The 15,869-nt window shown below is 53.5% G+C and overlaps 1 protein-coding gene across 1 annotated transcript in view; it reads right to left on the bottom strand.

Moving 5' to 3' along the window:
- DGAT2 (diacylglycerol O-acyltransferase 2) overlaps positions 1 to 15,869 on the bottom strand; it is a 32,591-nt gene that overhangs the window by 2,583 nt on the left and 14,139 nt on the right. The window contains exons 2-7 of the mRNA XM_054576287.1: positions 15,468 to 15,596; positions 9,717 to 9,824; positions 9,247 to 9,317; positions 2,606 to 2,810; positions 1,818 to 1,992; positions 331 to 533 (exon numbers count right to left, since the gene is read on the bottom strand). Coding sequence (XP_054432262.1) covers positions 331 to 533; positions 1,818 to 1,992; positions 2,606 to 2,810; positions 9,247 to 9,317; positions 9,717 to 9,824; positions 15,468 to 15,596 — 891 coding nt within the window. The remainder of the gene's footprint in view (positions 1 to 330; positions 534 to 1,817; positions 1,993 to 2,605; positions 2,811 to 9,246; positions 9,318 to 9,716; positions 9,825 to 15,467; positions 15,597 to 15,869) is intronic.

The raw sequence follows: 15,869 nt of genomic DNA, 5'->3' as shown, positions 1-15,869 counted from the left end.
AACTGCCCTCCACCAAGCATTCTGCATGTCCTGCTCACACCCCCTATTGATCTTTGCTGTAATAGGATCTTTCCTCACAGACTCCTGGTCTCTGCAAACACAAAACTATTGATGTCCTGTTTTCTCACCTAGCACAGCTTGGCTCACAGTAATAAAACTTTCCCAATAACTCCACCCCCGCTTCACCGCCCATCCCCACATGGTAGCACCCAACATGTCCTCATGGTTTACAGCACCGACCTCAGAGCCGGGTGGCCTGGGTTGGAATCCTAACTGTACACGAACTAGCTGTGGCACCCCAGGCCCAGGGTCTTCAGGCGGGAGGCTCACCAACAGTGGTGATGGGCTTGGAGTAGGGCACCAGCCCCCAGGTGTCGGAGGAGAAGAAGCCTCGGCCGTGGAAGATGCACGGGGCGAAGCCAATGTACTTCTGGAACGTCTTCTGGACCCACCGGCCCCAGGAGCCCTCCTCAAAGATCACCTGCTTGTAGACTTCATTCTCTCCAAAGGAGTAGGTGGGAACCAGGTCGGCTCTGGAAGGGAGAGGCCACGATCTGTCACGCCCCAATCACTGGCTTCAGTTCCTCCTGTCAGCCCTGGGGGCCCTGGACACCGGCCAAGCTCCCCTCTGCCACAGCGGTGGCAAAGTCACCTGACGGATCCCAAATCATGTGTCCCCTCACGACCAGGTTTAGATGGGCCCTCTGCCCCCTATTGGTGACTGGGGAGCATATCAGGGCTTTAGGGCAACTAGGCAAAGGGAAGGGTGAAGCCCTGCTCTGGAATGCCTGTCCCCTCTCATCCTTGGGGCCTGCCTCTGCTGGAAAGTTCTCCCTGTCCCACATCCAACCCAAGCCTCTCTCAGTTCCGTGTCACAGCCTTCAGCACGCTGTGTTGTCACTGTCTGTCCCTCCCTACTTCCTACTACCCTGAATGCAGGAACTGGGTCTGATTGTGTCCCCAGTGCCTGGCACAGGGCTGGGCCTTGAAGAGCAGCCTCTTCTGAAGCCTGAGATGAGGTTCTGAGGGGACAGAGAGGAGGGCTGGATGGGACCGAGATGGCTAGTGCCAGCTCTAAGTTGTGTGTGGCTGCAGGCTGCCTCCTCCCCCTCTCCAGAACATCATTGCTGGAGGTCTGTCACCCCAAGGCTCTCCTCCTGAGGTGGCCCAGAGCCCAGATATTGGAAGAAAACAGTGGGCCTGGAGTCCAAAGAGCTTGGTCCTTCATTTTGCAATGTGACCCCTACTGGGTCGCTTAGCCTCACTCGGTTTTCTCAAATGGAAAATGGGGATGTTATCAGCTGGAGGATTGCTGTGGAATCAAAGGGACTTAGAAGTGAATGTGCTTTGGTCAAATGGAATGTGAACAGGTGACTACACAGAACGTGTCTCTAGTTTTCTAAGAAATCCAAGCTGCCCAGCTCTTTTCCGCCTGTCCTTAGTATCACTCCTCCAGGGAGCCTCCGCTGATGTTTCCAGCCATGCCATCCTCTCTTCTGGTCTCTTGCTCTCCTAGTAGTATGACACATTTTTGGCCCCAGGGCATTGTCCTACATAGAAACCTGGCCTCTCAGGCCCCCTGCGAGGGCTCAGGGCACATAGGCCGCACCTTTGTCTCAATCAGACACCAAGACTACACTTGGACAAACTTCGTTTTCCAACCTCCTTGGCCCCACACAGGACGGCGAACTCTCTTCTATGCCTTCCTGGGGCCTGGGCCCTGCCTCCAGGAGCCAAGGGGCTGCTGCCCTGGGCCAAGCAAAGCCCTGGAGGAGTGTGGTGCACGTGCGTATGTTCGTGTGCAGGGAGGCACCTACCCGTGTCGCAGGGCCAGTTTCACAAAGCCCTTGCGGTTGCGCAGGGTGACGGCATTCTTGCCCGGCCTGGAGCTCAGGGACTCGGCTGCACCCCCCACTACGATGATGATGGCATTGCCAGTCCCATTCTTTGACAGCAAGTAGTCTATGGTGTCCCGGTTCACAGGGCAGATGCCTGGGGGGCGGAGGGGACACACAGTCAGGACTGCCCCTGGATGCATCGCCTACCCTTGCACAGCCACGAATAAACAGAGAGAGCCCTGCACTTGGACCCCAGACCTAACCCAGCCACTTAGAAGTTGCATGGTCCTACATAAGCTATTTTCTTTCTGAGTCTTGGCTTACTTATCTGTAAAATGGGGATAATGACACAGGTTGTTCAGGTAACTCATTCATTTGGTAAATACTGTCAGGCCTTGACTCTGCCAGGCTGGTGCCCGGTGCTGGGAAGCCCAACGAATCAGGCTGCCGGGGGTCACAGGCCAGGGGATAATGACAGAGCCATAGACAACGATCAGGTTGTTCAGAGGGCAGCAAAGGAGCGGGGATGCCCCGAAAAATGGCCAGAGAACGCTTCCTAGGGAAGCTGTTATCCAAGTTGAATCTTGAAGACCTTATGAACAGCCCTCCTGCTCAACCCTGACCCTCGTGCCTGCGGCAGGCTGCATCTCTCAGCACCAGACCAGGGTGGTGCATTGGCTTCCAGGCCAATCTGTCACCTTGCACATTGAAGAGGCTCAGACCTTGAGAGCAGAGCCCAGTAAGGATAAGCAGAGATGGATTCTCACCTCCAGACATCAGGTATTCCCTCAGCACTGGCATCCGGAAGTTGCCAGCCAGTGTGGCCAGGTGCGGCCTTATGCCAGGGAACTTCTTGCTCACTTCCGTGGCCTCTGTGCTGAAGTTGCAGAAGGCACCTAGGCCCATGATGCCATGGGGATGGTACCCTAAGATGTAGTTCCTGGTGGTCAGCAGGTTGTGAGTCTTCACCAGCTGCAGGGAAAACCTTAGGTGAGAAGACCGGCTGGGAGAGGGGTCTGGGGCACACCCAGACGGTGGAGACACTGGGCTTCCCATACCCCCCAGGGCTCTGGGCCTCAAGGACTGGCGTGACTCTCCGCACCTGACCTCAGACTGTCATCACTGAGGCCACGGTGCTGGGTGCTTGTCGGTTGCCATTTGGACTGCAAGTCCCTGGGAAGTGGTAGGGGCGGGGGGGGACCCCCTTATTTCTCCAGCCAAACACTCTAGGTCCTCTTATTTGCACTCTGCCAGCCTCCTGTCTTCCCTCCCTCTGGGCCCATCTTCCTCACGACAGCCAGAGTGACTATTCTAAAACCCAGTGCAATCCCTGTAACTCTCCAGTTCCCACTGGGATAGAGTCCAAGTCCCTTGGTCTGGCCAGAGCAGGGAAAGTGCGGCTCGCTGGGATGGAAACTTCCTTCCAGGCAGCCAGGCTCGGCTCGGGCTCTGATGCAGGAAGGACAAGGGCGAGCAACAGCCCTTGTGCCAGCCACGGGGGTGGGGGCGGGGGCAGGGGCGGGGCAAGTCAGCTGTACAGCTGGGCAGCTGACCCGTGGTACTTTCAGCAAAGCTGTCCTGGGATGCTCTAAAGAACGATTGGCTTTCTCAGAGCCCACCCCTGTCCTGGTTTAAGGGTGAGAGGGTGGTGTGGCTGGTGCAAAGTTTCCTTCCCTAAACCCTGCGCAACAGATGTGCCAACCCAGCATCAAAACAAACATGACGGAGGCGAGGGTGCTGAGAGGGGCAGAGAGCACTGGTATTTTGTTCAGGAAAACATCACTTTTTTGTCTGATTAGAAAAGTAATGAACAATCACATAATGTTCAAAATACAGAAAATTCAAAAAAGAAAAAAGGAAAGAAAATCAAAAGCACCTATCATACTTCCATCCAGGTAAAAAGCTCTGATGTGTTGAGTCCTTTTTCTACTCAAATATTCACATGCTTTTTAAACACACACACACACACACACACACACACACACACACACACACACACTCTCGAGGTCATATGGTTGATATCATTTTTATATAATTTCCTGCCAAGCATTATCATATCCTATCTATTTTTCCTTATCAAATTCCTCAGCAATATGTGTTCTCATGGCTATATTATTCTCTCACACAGCTATGCTACATGTAATGGAACTATTATCAAATCCCAACTGATGGGCCTTTAAAAAACTTCCCAAACTTCCCTCAGAAATAATGCCTCCATAAATACCTTGTTTTTATCCACATATCTGATTATTGTATTGAGACAAACTTCTAGAAATACCCTTTGGGGTCCTTTGACAGCAAGTAGTCTATGGTGTCCCGGTTCACAGGGCAGATGCCTGGGGGGCGGAGGGGACACACAGTCAGGGCTGCCCCTGGATGCATCGCCTCCCCTTGCACAGCCACGAATAAACAGAGAGAGCCCTGCACTTGGACCCCAGACCTAACCCAGCCACTTAGAAGTTGCATGGCCCTATATAAGATATTTTCAAAGGGTGTGAATATTTTGGTCCCGTGGGCTGCTTTGACTCTCTAAAGAGGAAGATGTGTCATCGCTGCCACCTGCAGAGTTGGAAAATGCCCACTTCCATGCACTGGTGCCAGAGCCAGTGGCCATGGACAGAATATAAAGAGCCCAAGTTCTCCGTGACTCCAGATGTGGGAAGCTCCTAGCAGAGGGAAGGACACTGTGCTTGCCTGGGGATGCGGGGTGGGAGTGGCTGGGCTTGGGAAGACGGCAGTCTGACCCAGGCCGGAGGCGGACAGAAGCCAGGGCAGCTCTGTGGCGGCCGGTACGTGTAAGGGTGAGCAAGGCCTGCAGAGTTTCACTTCCTGTTGCTGGAGACATTCTACTCTTTCTCCCACTTTGCTTTTGGCAAGCATTTTAAAGCTGTTCAAAAACCGAACCAACTCTCAACTCCCGACCACATAAATGGGGAACAGCAGCAGCTTAATCCGCAGCTAATGGGGTGGGGGCAGTGGGAGGGTCCAATGGGAGCCCAGCTGGATGGGCGCCGCAAGACGGCAGTTCTGAGGTTTTGCCTCCTAAAGAGCAGGGCTGCCCACCACGTTAACGCTCAGCAAAGCTAGAAAGGAAAAGCACCCATGCCAGTTTCCACCAAAAAAGGCAGGTGCTGAACTAAGAGCTCAAGCAACCAGTGCTGCACTGGAAACTTGACCCTGAGCTGGGCCTGGGAGCTGAAAGGCACAGAAAGGGCTGGGAGAGCTCTGCCATAGGCCATTCCTTCCATTACAAAGTAGAAACCGAGGCCTAGAGAGAAGGGTCGCTGCTTTCCTGGGGGTAACAGTGAAACATTCTCCACCTCTGATGAGGCCACCCAGCTATGCTTTTCCCAGGGCCTGGGTGGTACATGTGTCCTCTGGTGGAACCCCAGATGGCTCTTTAAATCATTTCTCCCCCCTCCCAAGCCTCTGTCTGGTGGGACATTTGGTTAAATGAGAGGCCTTGGAGCACAGTGCAGACAAATGTCCCCTGGTGTTGGTGCAGTGCCCAGAAGGCGGCAGCCATCTGACACAGATTCGGTATGTCTTTGTCCCATACCCTCCACCCTGAGGGCTGGACAGTCCATCCCGGAGGAAGGACACTGTTGATAAAGGCTCTGTTGACATGCCTGCTGTTGTGTCCCCTGCTTCCCAGAACAAAGTCTCAGTCAAAGGGGGTGGCCAGGCCAGGCCTGCTGGCTCACATGAACCTGGGACACATTCCTGGCGAGTCACTCCTTGTACTCTGCCTCTCAGGGCAGGAAAATTGCTCGGGTAGTCTTGTGCCACCCTGCCACCGCATCGAGGGAAACTCAGAACCAGAGCAGAAGCTTGCGGCGCTCATGCAGCAGGGCATGTGGATACCGTGGGAACGGGGAGTGAGAACCTGGGTCCTAAAGCCAACAGCCTTGGTTCCCATTCCAGCCCTGATTCTGACTGACTTTGTGAACTTGGGGCAGGCCCTCCTCTCTGGGCCTCAGTAGGCCCATCACAAAATGAGGCAGATGGACAAACAGAGGATTCTAAGCTCAGAGTCTTTTGTAACCTCCTCTCCAAAAATCCTTCCTAGACCCAGGCACCGCCCACTCCTCTGCCTGGTAGCCAGTAGGCCTGGCGGTTGCTGCTCACACCTGAGACCCACCTCTGCTGGGAGAAGGGATGCTCTCTGGGCCAGCTGAGCTGCTCTGGTGGCAAAGGGCAAAGAGCTTCACCAGTAAGGGAGAGGGGAGGTATGGGTGATGGATAGAATGAAAGATCATTATACAACCATTGGCGAGAGGCTGGGAACAGGGGGTGAGACAGGAAAGTCAAAAATGACTCTCCACAGAGCGTCAGCCCTGATGTCAGAAGAGGAGCCTGAAACCCCAAAAGGCAGGAGTTTGGCTAAGGTCACGTACAGGCAAGAGCAAAGCCCAGGTTGAAGCTCCGTGTCCTGGCCGGCCTGAAGCCCAGTGCGACTTTGGGCCTCATGCCCAGAGGTCTCCCAGGGCCAACTCAAACGCGTCTTGTGGTTCCAACTCCCTACCGATGTTTTGGAACAGAGTTGTGATAACGGACACTGGATTTTGTTTTGGTTCTTTCAGATGGGCAAAGGTCAGTGGGGAAGGGCATCTGCCCCTTCCAGTTCTGACCAGCAGTCACCGGGTCACTGTCTTCTGGAGTAAGGGGGTCATCGGACTTGAGAAGGCCTCCTGAGGGGGCAGGCCACTCAACACTGAGGTCTGGCCCCTTAGGTGAGGGCCCCAGCAGAGAGAACAGAGTCCACAATTTCTCACAATGAACCATAACTTACCACTTTTTATCATATGTACAGCTCATTGTCATTTTGCACATGAGACTAATGAGGCTGTGAGCTTGAGAATGTGTGCCTGTGGTCCCATGGGCAGACAGTGACACAGTCTAGCAGGACCGTGAGCTCACATGAGGGCAGGGGCCAGGACTGACTCTTCTGTGCCTCCATGTCCAGCCCTGCACAAGAGGCAACAGCTGATGCTCAGGGAATGGAGTCACAGAGCAAGAAGTCAACCCAGGTCTCCAATAGCAAAGCGGAGAGAGGGAGAACAGGAAGTGAGGGCCAGTCCGATGGGGAAATCCGGGATTGAATCTCTCCCAGAGAAAGGAGAAGCAGGAATTCAGTGGGAAAGAACCTGGGGCCTGGATTCCAGTACCAGCACTCGCTATGCAACCTGGACCAGTCCTCGCCCTTCTTTGGGATGGTGTCCTAACCTCCAAAATGAAAGGGTTGGGTCCTATGATGCAACATTCTCCCAGCAACAACAGCCCTGAATTCCTCACGGCCCCAGAGATGGGGTCAGCAAAAGGGAGGAGTGAGAACCCTGACCCTGAAGGTTCTGGAAGGTGTGGGCTCAGGCTGGGGTGGGCAGAGGGAGCTGGCTCTGGGAGTGCCACACTATACTGGGTGCAGTGGAGGAATGTGGGGGTCACCCAGCCCCCAGCCCCAGGCAGCATGCCAGGGTGTCTCAATCACTGACTCAGAACAGCAAATACACACCACCCTGCGTCATGCACACTTTCACACTCACACACGCTGTCCCCACTGTTTAAACCCACTGCTTTCTGCAGGGTTACCTCAGCAGGTAGGGTGTGCCAGGGCTGGGTGCTGACTGAGCTGGCCCAACAGGTCCCTCCCCTGCAGGATTCTGACAGAGTTATCGACAATCCACAAGTGTCACCCAACTGCACCAGGATCAAGGTGCCAAGCTAGCTTGCAGACCACAGGCAGGGGGACAGAGGTGAGACTAAAAGCCAGACCATGCCACCGTTTATTCTGTCAGGACCTAGAGGTTGGCCCCCGAGAAAAGAGAAGATGGGTTCTCAGTTCTCAGAAGACCAGTGTGGAGGCCCCTGAGCAGCCGATGGTGCAGCAGGAAGGAAACCTAGAGACCAACTTGGTCTAAAGTTGCTTCGTATGAGGGGACTGAACCCTGGAAGGGACAGCGCCTCACCCAGGGTCAGACTGGGCTCTTCCTGCCTCCGTCCTCCAACGCTGCAGGAGGCCTGAGTGTCTGCCCAAGCTAATTTCCCAGGGCTCTGTTGCACAGCGGGGCAGTGTGCTGTGGTGGGCAGGGCCCAGACTGCGAGGCCAGGCAGCGTTCGGAACCTTGGCTCTAGCCCTTGCTGGCTTCAGTCAGCTCTGCTACTCTGACCTGCCCTTTCCTCTTTTGTTAAAAGGATACAGTTGGCGCTCTCCCTGTGGGGAGCACACCCGTGCCCTTCCTCTCCCCCTGCCCGCCCCCCGGCCCTGTCAGGCACATTTCCTTGGAGAAGCTCCAAGGACCCTTCTTCTGCCCCTGTAATTTGTTTCCTGAGCCTCCGCAGCCCACCTGGCTCACTTCTACTGCCACTGTAACTTTCTAAATAAACCCTCTCTTATAATTTGAAAAAAAAAAAAAAAAAAAAAAAAAGGATAGTGTAAGTACCCCTTACAGGAGACTCTGTGGGGAAAGTGTCGGCTCCTAGAAGTCTCCCAATAAATGGAGACCGTCCCTCTGCACTCCAGAGGCTTCTTTGCAAACTCAGGTGCCTGTGCTCTCATTGTTTTCCCTGCCCCCTCGGTGCCCCTTATCTTTAGGATGGAGTTATCGGAGCACCTCCTCCAGAAGCCTTCCCCGAGCACTTCGGCAACTAGGGTCTCGCTCTCCTTCCACTGCACATCAAATTTCCTGGGCCTTAATTCCCACAGCCATGACGGCCAGTGACCCGCCTGCGACAGTTGGAGACGCAGTCGCCATGGCGATATTTCTGTAAGAGCTTCAAAAGGAAAGAAAGCACGTCCCACCTATTGTTACGCTCGGTTCAGTGCTATCCTTGGTTCAGGCTAAATGAACTTACACTACTTAAGTACTGCTCTTGATAAATCCCCTCACATTTTAAGTTGTGCCTTTAATATTCAATGAAAGGCAGACAAACAATGACCATAACATCTGCTGCTACACCTGCTCCTTATATCACTCAGGACTTCAGTGTCTGGCACATCCTTTAGATTCAAAGGCCAGAACAAGCCTTGTTTCCCCAAGGAAATAGTAAGCTTCTTCCTTTCCCGAAATAAGAACCAATAGCTATTATGTTTCCCCTTTTGCCTTCGTTGCCAGGGAGCTCAGAACTAAGGCTGAAGCTCAACCACCTACTCTGTTAACCTTTATGGCTGAAATAGTAGTATTTTTTTCCCCAAGTCTGATTTTTCTGTTTACTTGGTGTGGCATGGTATATACCCTAAATTGCTCAAATCCTGTATAAATTGGGGAAGAGTATAGACAGCTGCTCATAGTGGGAGATACCACATGGTGCAGCTCAGCATGGGTGATCACTGTGCATGGGTAGGTTAAGGCTTAAATTCAGACCTCCCAGCCATTCCCACCCTCCCAAGACAACACTCACAAATCCTTACCTGAATGGGAAAGTAGTCTCGAAAGTAGCGCCACACAGCCCAATTTCGGACCCACTCTGACCTCCTGCCACCTTCAGAGAACAAAATACAGTGTTGGGAAGAGGTGGGAATGGGGGTGGGCGATGTCTGGGTACGCAGCCAGGACAGAGGCAGTGTGCAGAAACCCTGAGGTGGGTGACTACTGCCCTTTGCAGCATCCTCTCCCCCTGGCCCGGGCCCCTCTCCGTGTTCATTCCCTCCCGTTAGGCAAGCCCTTGACTGAGTGTGAGCTCCTACAAGGGGCCCAGGACGGTGCCCTCTGCAGTGCTTTTAAACCCCCCACCCCAAACTACTCCCTGGTCTAGTCCAATGTGTTTCACATAATAGGCATTAAGTAAAAAGAGGCAACACCCACAACGAGGAACCTCAGCTTGTGCAAGAGGGAAGGTTCCAAGAGCGAGGCGGTGGGGCAGGGAGACCCATGCCATTACCTTTCTTGGGTGTGTTCCAGTCAAACACCAACCAGGTGAAGTACAGCACCGCGATGAGCCAGCAATCGGTGCAGAACGTGTACATGAAGATGATGGTGCAGGCCACTCCTGGGGGGCAGGCAGAAGGCCACAGGTCAGGCCCCGTCCTCCCTGCAAGGGCCTCAGCTGTCCCTGGGCAAAGGCTCGCCGGGTGACTACGTGAGCGTTTACTGTTGCACTAAGCACGGCGCAAGCAAGGCCATGGGCATAGCCTGGGGAGGAGCGGGCTCACAGGGACGGGCCTCATCTCCTCGACTCGGACGGGCTGTCCTGGCACTAAGGGGCATGTGGGCTGCGTGCTGTCAGGGCAATAGGGTTCTTGTGAAGCTGTCCTTTTTGTCTCCTCCTTGAATGCTCTCTCCACCCCAGTGCCCAGCACAGTTATTGTGGACAAGGGGAGGGACCTACCAAGTGCCTCCACATCCCAGGACATGGGCTGAGCCACTGTCTCACGTGTGAGGCGGGGTTACTTTTACACCATTTTAGAGATGAGAACACTGCAGCTCTGAGAGGGGGTAAATTGCCCAAGGTCACCAGGCAAGACAGTGGCAGAGCCAGGATTCAAACCATAATCTGCACCAGGCTTTAATAATTCACCAAAAATCAGAAGCCCCAGGCCGGCCCTGGAGGGACCTGAGAGAGGATTCCTGCCCCAGGAGGAGGGCTGGCCCCTTCCAACATGACACAGCGAAGTGCCAGGCCAGAGCCAGAGCCCTTCAGCCCCCCCGAAAAGCGCCAGCAGGATACTTAGAAGACTCCCTGGGGCCAGCCTCCATGTGATCACTTTGTTCTGGGCCTGCGAGCCATGAGGTTGAATAACCTGGCACAGAGAGGAAGGAAGGTCCATGCCAAGCCGGGTTTACTTTACCTCAGGGCTTATCCCTAGGTGCCCTCAGGAGGCTTCTCCCTTTCCAATGTTTCTCAAACCTTCAGAAGCTCAGCGCTCATCTCTTCGAGACTGTTCTCCAACATGATACTATCTTCCCACATGGACCCCTCACCTCACCTCTGAATTCTCTACCCTTGGAGGCCATATCTTCTTTGCCCCTAGCTCTCAGCACAGGGCCAGGGCAGCAGGTACTCATGTTTGGTAGAAGCAGGCCTCCATCCAGCACCCTCTCCACCGCCCAGGGAGGGAAGCCGACCCTTGCCGCATGCCCACCCTCAGCCGGACCCTGTGCTGGTCAGGGGCGCTCTAGAGCTTCCTGGCTCTGGATTCCACGCTCTCTTCTCCCCACCATGCAGAGCCTCCTTTGGTTTCCCAAAGGAGAGGGAAGGGCCAGGCAGGCACTCTCCGTGGGTCTAACGACAGTCCTTTGTCATCCATAATCCAGTCCTGTTCTAGACTCCTGAGCTGGCCTCTCCCCAAGGTAGCTAAAAATGGCACGACTACCTAGGGAGGGGCGGGGAACATCAAGTGACCAGGTGTCCAGTTTTTCAGGACCAGCTTAGGAGTGCGATATCACAGACAGGAAGATGAGTGTCCAGGGAAGCATTAGCAGCCTATGAAACTCTGTTAAAGGCAAACTGTAAAGAACTTGAGGCAATTTGGTGAATGACTATGTCCAAGTTAAGGCCACCTACAGAGTCACGCACATTACTGGTCAGTTTGCCACTGGTGCCCTTCCCCAGGCCTGGGAAAAGGCCGGCAGGTATAAAGCTCGTAAAGAAGCCAGGTGGGCCTGGGTGGGGCCGTGAGGTCCAGGTGAGGGCTGAGAGGCTGAGAAACCTAGTTGTTATCACCCCCTAATTCTCCTGAGGGGCAGCTGGACTGGGGAGGCTGAGCCTCAGGCCCACCCTAGAAGTCTGGGCTCTCTGGGCAGGTGGGAATCCCTACTTACTATCCTTGCTCTGGTGCTAAGTCTGGTGGAGGAAAAGAGAACAGAAGGAGAATCTGGAGACTGCATTCTTGGTCAGGACTTTCTCAGCCGGGGGCGGGGTGCCCACTCGCCTGCATCCCTGTGTGCCCACAGCCTCTCTCTCTCAGACTCATTGTCTGCCTCTCCACCGCACTCCTTCCAGCAGACAGCCCCTGAGCGCCTGAGCCCCTGAGCCCCTGAGCCCCTCAGGAGCCGCTGCCCGCCCAGATTAACCCCTCCAGGCCCAGCAACCAACACAGGAAAGGTTTACTGAGCAAAAAATGAACTAAACCCACCAAATGACCTTCCTTTCTCAGAGACAACCCTAGTTTCTGGCAATGCTAGTTTTTGCTCCCTGCTCCACCCTCGTAGGTCAGAGGGCTGCACAGGAACCAGCGCTGTGGGGTTTACGAGATGTAAACAACTGTTCAAAGGCCCTGCCGGCTTCACTTGTGGAAGGCTCAGGACCACCTACACAATCCCGCCCTCCCCAGACATCATGGTGAAGCTCGTGATTGAAAACTCTGGTCCCTGAGGCCCTTGGGCAGGACAGTGAGGCAGCAGAGAGCCCCTGAAGAGCACGCATATGCTCTTCCATGACGCCCTGGCCCTTCCACTCACTGGCTACGGCCCGTCCCTGCCTCTCAATCTCCTTACAGGGTGTTGGGAAGATTACATGAGGTGATGTGTGAAGAGGACTTAACACATAGTTAGGTGTCCAATCAAAAGATCCATGGCCTTGGATAGGAAAAAAAGGTGACATCTTAATTTTTATGCATCTCTTATGTAAATTTGGTGCTTCCTTCATTTACTAACGTAACAGACCACGGTAGTAATAGCTGTACTGTTGACAGTGACAACAATAGAAAACAAAGGTGTTGGCCCAGGCCAGGTAGCTAAAGCTAGTTAAAGCGTCGTCCTGATATGCCAGGGGTGTGGGTTTGATCCCTGGTCGGGGCACAAACAGGAATCAACCAATGAATGCATAAATAAGTGCAACAACAAATTGATGTTTCTCTCTCTCCCTTCTTCTCTCTCTCAAATCAATAAATTTAAAAAAGGTAAGATAAAGTCTCTTTTTAAAAAAGAAAACAAAGGTATTTTTATATCACATTTAAAGCAGTTGCAGGTATCTTGAAAATCATTTATTCTAATCACTAAAGAATTAGAGTAATGATTATTTCTGCTGCCAGAGCTTTTCATTTACTGTAATAATAAAAAGCACATGGGTTACTGTGTGTCTAATTTGATTTCTTCTTTTTTTTTAGTCCTCACCTGAGGATATGTTCATTGATTTTAGAGAGAGGGGAACGGGGAGGGAGGGGGAAAGAGATGGGGGGAGAGAGAGAGAAATCAAAGTGAGAGAGGAACACCAATTGGTTGCCTCCTGTATTCTCCCCGACTGCGGATCAAACCTGCAACCTTTTGGACATGGCACAAAGCTCCAACCAAATGAGCACCCGGCCAGGGCTAATTTGATTTCCTAATGAGTGCCTATTTATATTTAAATGTCATCAATTTTCAGTATCAGTGGCCACCTTTGCAATCCAATGTACTTTGTATTACACCCTTGAAGGCACTGAGAAGAGTTCATAGCCTCTTTCAGAATATGCCAGAGGAGTCTGCGGCAGAAAAGTGGTGAAGAGTCTCACTGTTCCAGAGGGAGGCTGATGGGGCCACAGCAGCCTTTGCAGCACCAGGAGAGCCTCTGCCAGCAGTTTTGGGTGGCAGCAGGAGGGAGAGGCAGCGCTGCTCAGGGCAGTAATTAGCAGCCACTGAGCAGACCCGCCCATCCAACCAGGCTGGGCTCCCACATACATGAAGGTGTTGGGAAGATGCTGGGCTGGTTTCTGGGCTGTGGTTGTGTTTGATGGATTGTTAACCTGCAGCTTGGGGCCGGGGCCTGTCGTGTGTTGCCTGGGTTGTGGTTCTTATCAGCTGCTCAGCTCCCCATTAGCCAAGCTCTGACCCACTAAGATAGGGGAAGTGGCAGCTTCTCAGTGCAAACGGGGACTAAGGGAGCTGACACATCAGAGGAGGCAGGGGTCTGGGTGACTGGACCCTGTAGGGTCTTTTCTTGATCCCACTTCTTCCTTCCCATGTGATTCGGGGCAAGGCTCTACCCCTACTGGTCCCCTAGTTCCTGTCTAAAAATGGAGGGGCCACACTGTGCCCTCCACTCTAAGATTCTAAATAAGTAGCCGAATGCAGGCCAAGGAAGCGGGTTTGAGCCCTGAGGGACCTGGTTTAATTTGCTGTATTCCCCAGACCAGTGTTTCTTTATCTTTTTGAGGCCGTATGTTGCTATAAGAATCTGAGGACAGCCCTGGCCAGGTGGCTCAGTTGGTTAGGGTGTTGTCCTGATACGCCAAGGTTGTGGGTGTGATCCCCGGTCAAGGCGCATACCAGCAGCAGCTAATTAATGCATCAAGAAGTGGGGCAACAAATTGATGTTTCTCTCTCTCTCTAATCAGTAAGTAAATTTTTTTTTTAATTTAAAAAGATAATATGAGGACAGCAATCGCCTTTCACCCCAGAAAAGTGTGCATATACTCTCACATATAATTTTGCATTTCATGCCAGGGGTTCATGGACACCCTGTAGTCTGCTCTTGGGCCTAAAGGTGAAGACGAGCTGTGTCCGAGTCTTACTTCCCAGCCTCACTGAACCTCTGCGAGTTTATATTTCCTCACCTGTGAAGTAGGAAGTCCAAGAAAAACCCAGCAAGTGTCTGGTACACTGTAGGGCGCTTGGTAAACAGCACTCCTGTCTCTTCCCTCTGCCCCGCACGGGGGCTGCCCAGAGCTACCCTGGAAATGCAGTCTCAGAGTCCCCCAGGCCTCCTGGAAGGACAGTTGCTCAGCGCTGACAGGGTAACTCCTGATAATCCCCATCAAACTGGACAGTCCTGAAGAGTGGGTCACCCAGAGGGACTCGCCCACAGGTCCTGGAATGTACTCTATGCTTCTCTGCAGCAGGTTTGTCTACCCATGTTCTGCGAGAGGCACTTATTACGCTGGAGACGCAGGGGTCTGGGGAAGAGAAGAGGCTGCTGGGAGAGCAGGGGCTAGTCCAGGCGTGAGCCCTTTCCTCCTCCCACACACTCCACGATGTCCTGACCCTGGTCTGGGTGGCAACCCAGGGAATGAGGGCCCCAACCTGGACCTGCAGAAGCAGCAACTGAAGCACAGGTGTGGGCGGTGTTGAGGGAGGAGGGAGCAAGCAGTAGGTGGGCTGCAGGAGGCAGCCAGGAACTGTGCTCAGCAGGAGGTGGGTGAGGGCTCGCTGTGACTGTACCCTGTGCTATATGCTCTCATTCCTTATCTTGAATCTCCACAAAAGCCACAAGAATTAGGCAGCATTTTGCTCACCTTCAAAATGAGAAAACTAACTTGCAGACAGCTCAAGGAACCTGTGCAAGGGCACAGGGCTTGTCAGTGGTAGAGTCAGGACTCAAACCCAGCATTAAGCACACTAAGGCAAAGCAACATGCCTGCCAGAAAATGTTTGTCAGTGGGAAGCGGGGGGGGGGGGGGGGGGAGGGGGGCGGGGGGACAGAGGCTTTGGGGTCCTACAGACCTGATTTCAAATCTGTGTGACTTTGGACAAGTTGTGTACCATCTCTGGGCTTGGATTTCTCATCTATAAAACAGGAACCATACCATCACCTCCCACTGAAACTCATGGAGTCCTCACGCGTGCCTAGGGGTAGAGCACTGGACAGGGGACCCCAAAGGTGGTAAGTGGGAGGATGCCCTTACCTTAGCCCTCACCCTGCGGAACAGAGCTCCTGTTCTAACCTCTGCTGGGGAGGTGGCCCCTGCCTGCCCTCGCCCTTGAAGCCCCGGCTTACCCAGCACGAGGAAGGACAGGACCCATTGTAGCACAGAGATGACCTGTAGCTGTTTTTCCACTTTGGATCTGTTGAGCCAAGTGATGGAGAAGAGGTCCTGCAGGGCGGAGAGGATGCTGGAGCCAGTGCCTGCAGCAGAGGGCAGATGTCAGCCTGCTGGCCCCTCTCTCCAGCCCCAGAGTCCCCAGCACCAACCCACCTCCCACAGGCACCTTCCTAGAGCTGAGAGGAGCATGGGCCACAAAATCAGACAGACACAGGTTCAAATCCTAGCTCTGCCACCCAGTAGCTACAAATTCTGGCCTGTTGTTATGTGCCTCCCTGTGCCCCAATTTTTATACATACCCAGTGGGAATGGTGTCCCCTCACAGGATCATTTTGGAGACCAAATGAGGCAGCCAA

Source organism: Pteronotus mesoamericanus, unplaced genomic scaffold (genome assembly GCF_021234165.1).
Source record: "Pteronotus mesoamericanus isolate MK-2021 breed Mesoamerican mustached bat unplaced genomic scaffold, CSHL_Meso_final contig_33, whole genome shotgun sequence".
Taxonomy (NCBI): Eukaryota; Metazoa; Chordata; class Mammalia; order Chiroptera; family Mormoopidae; genus Pteronotus; species Pteronotus mesoamericanus.
Note: the sequence above shows the minus strand (reverse complement) of the source record. Positions and strands in the feature narration are given on the sequence as shown.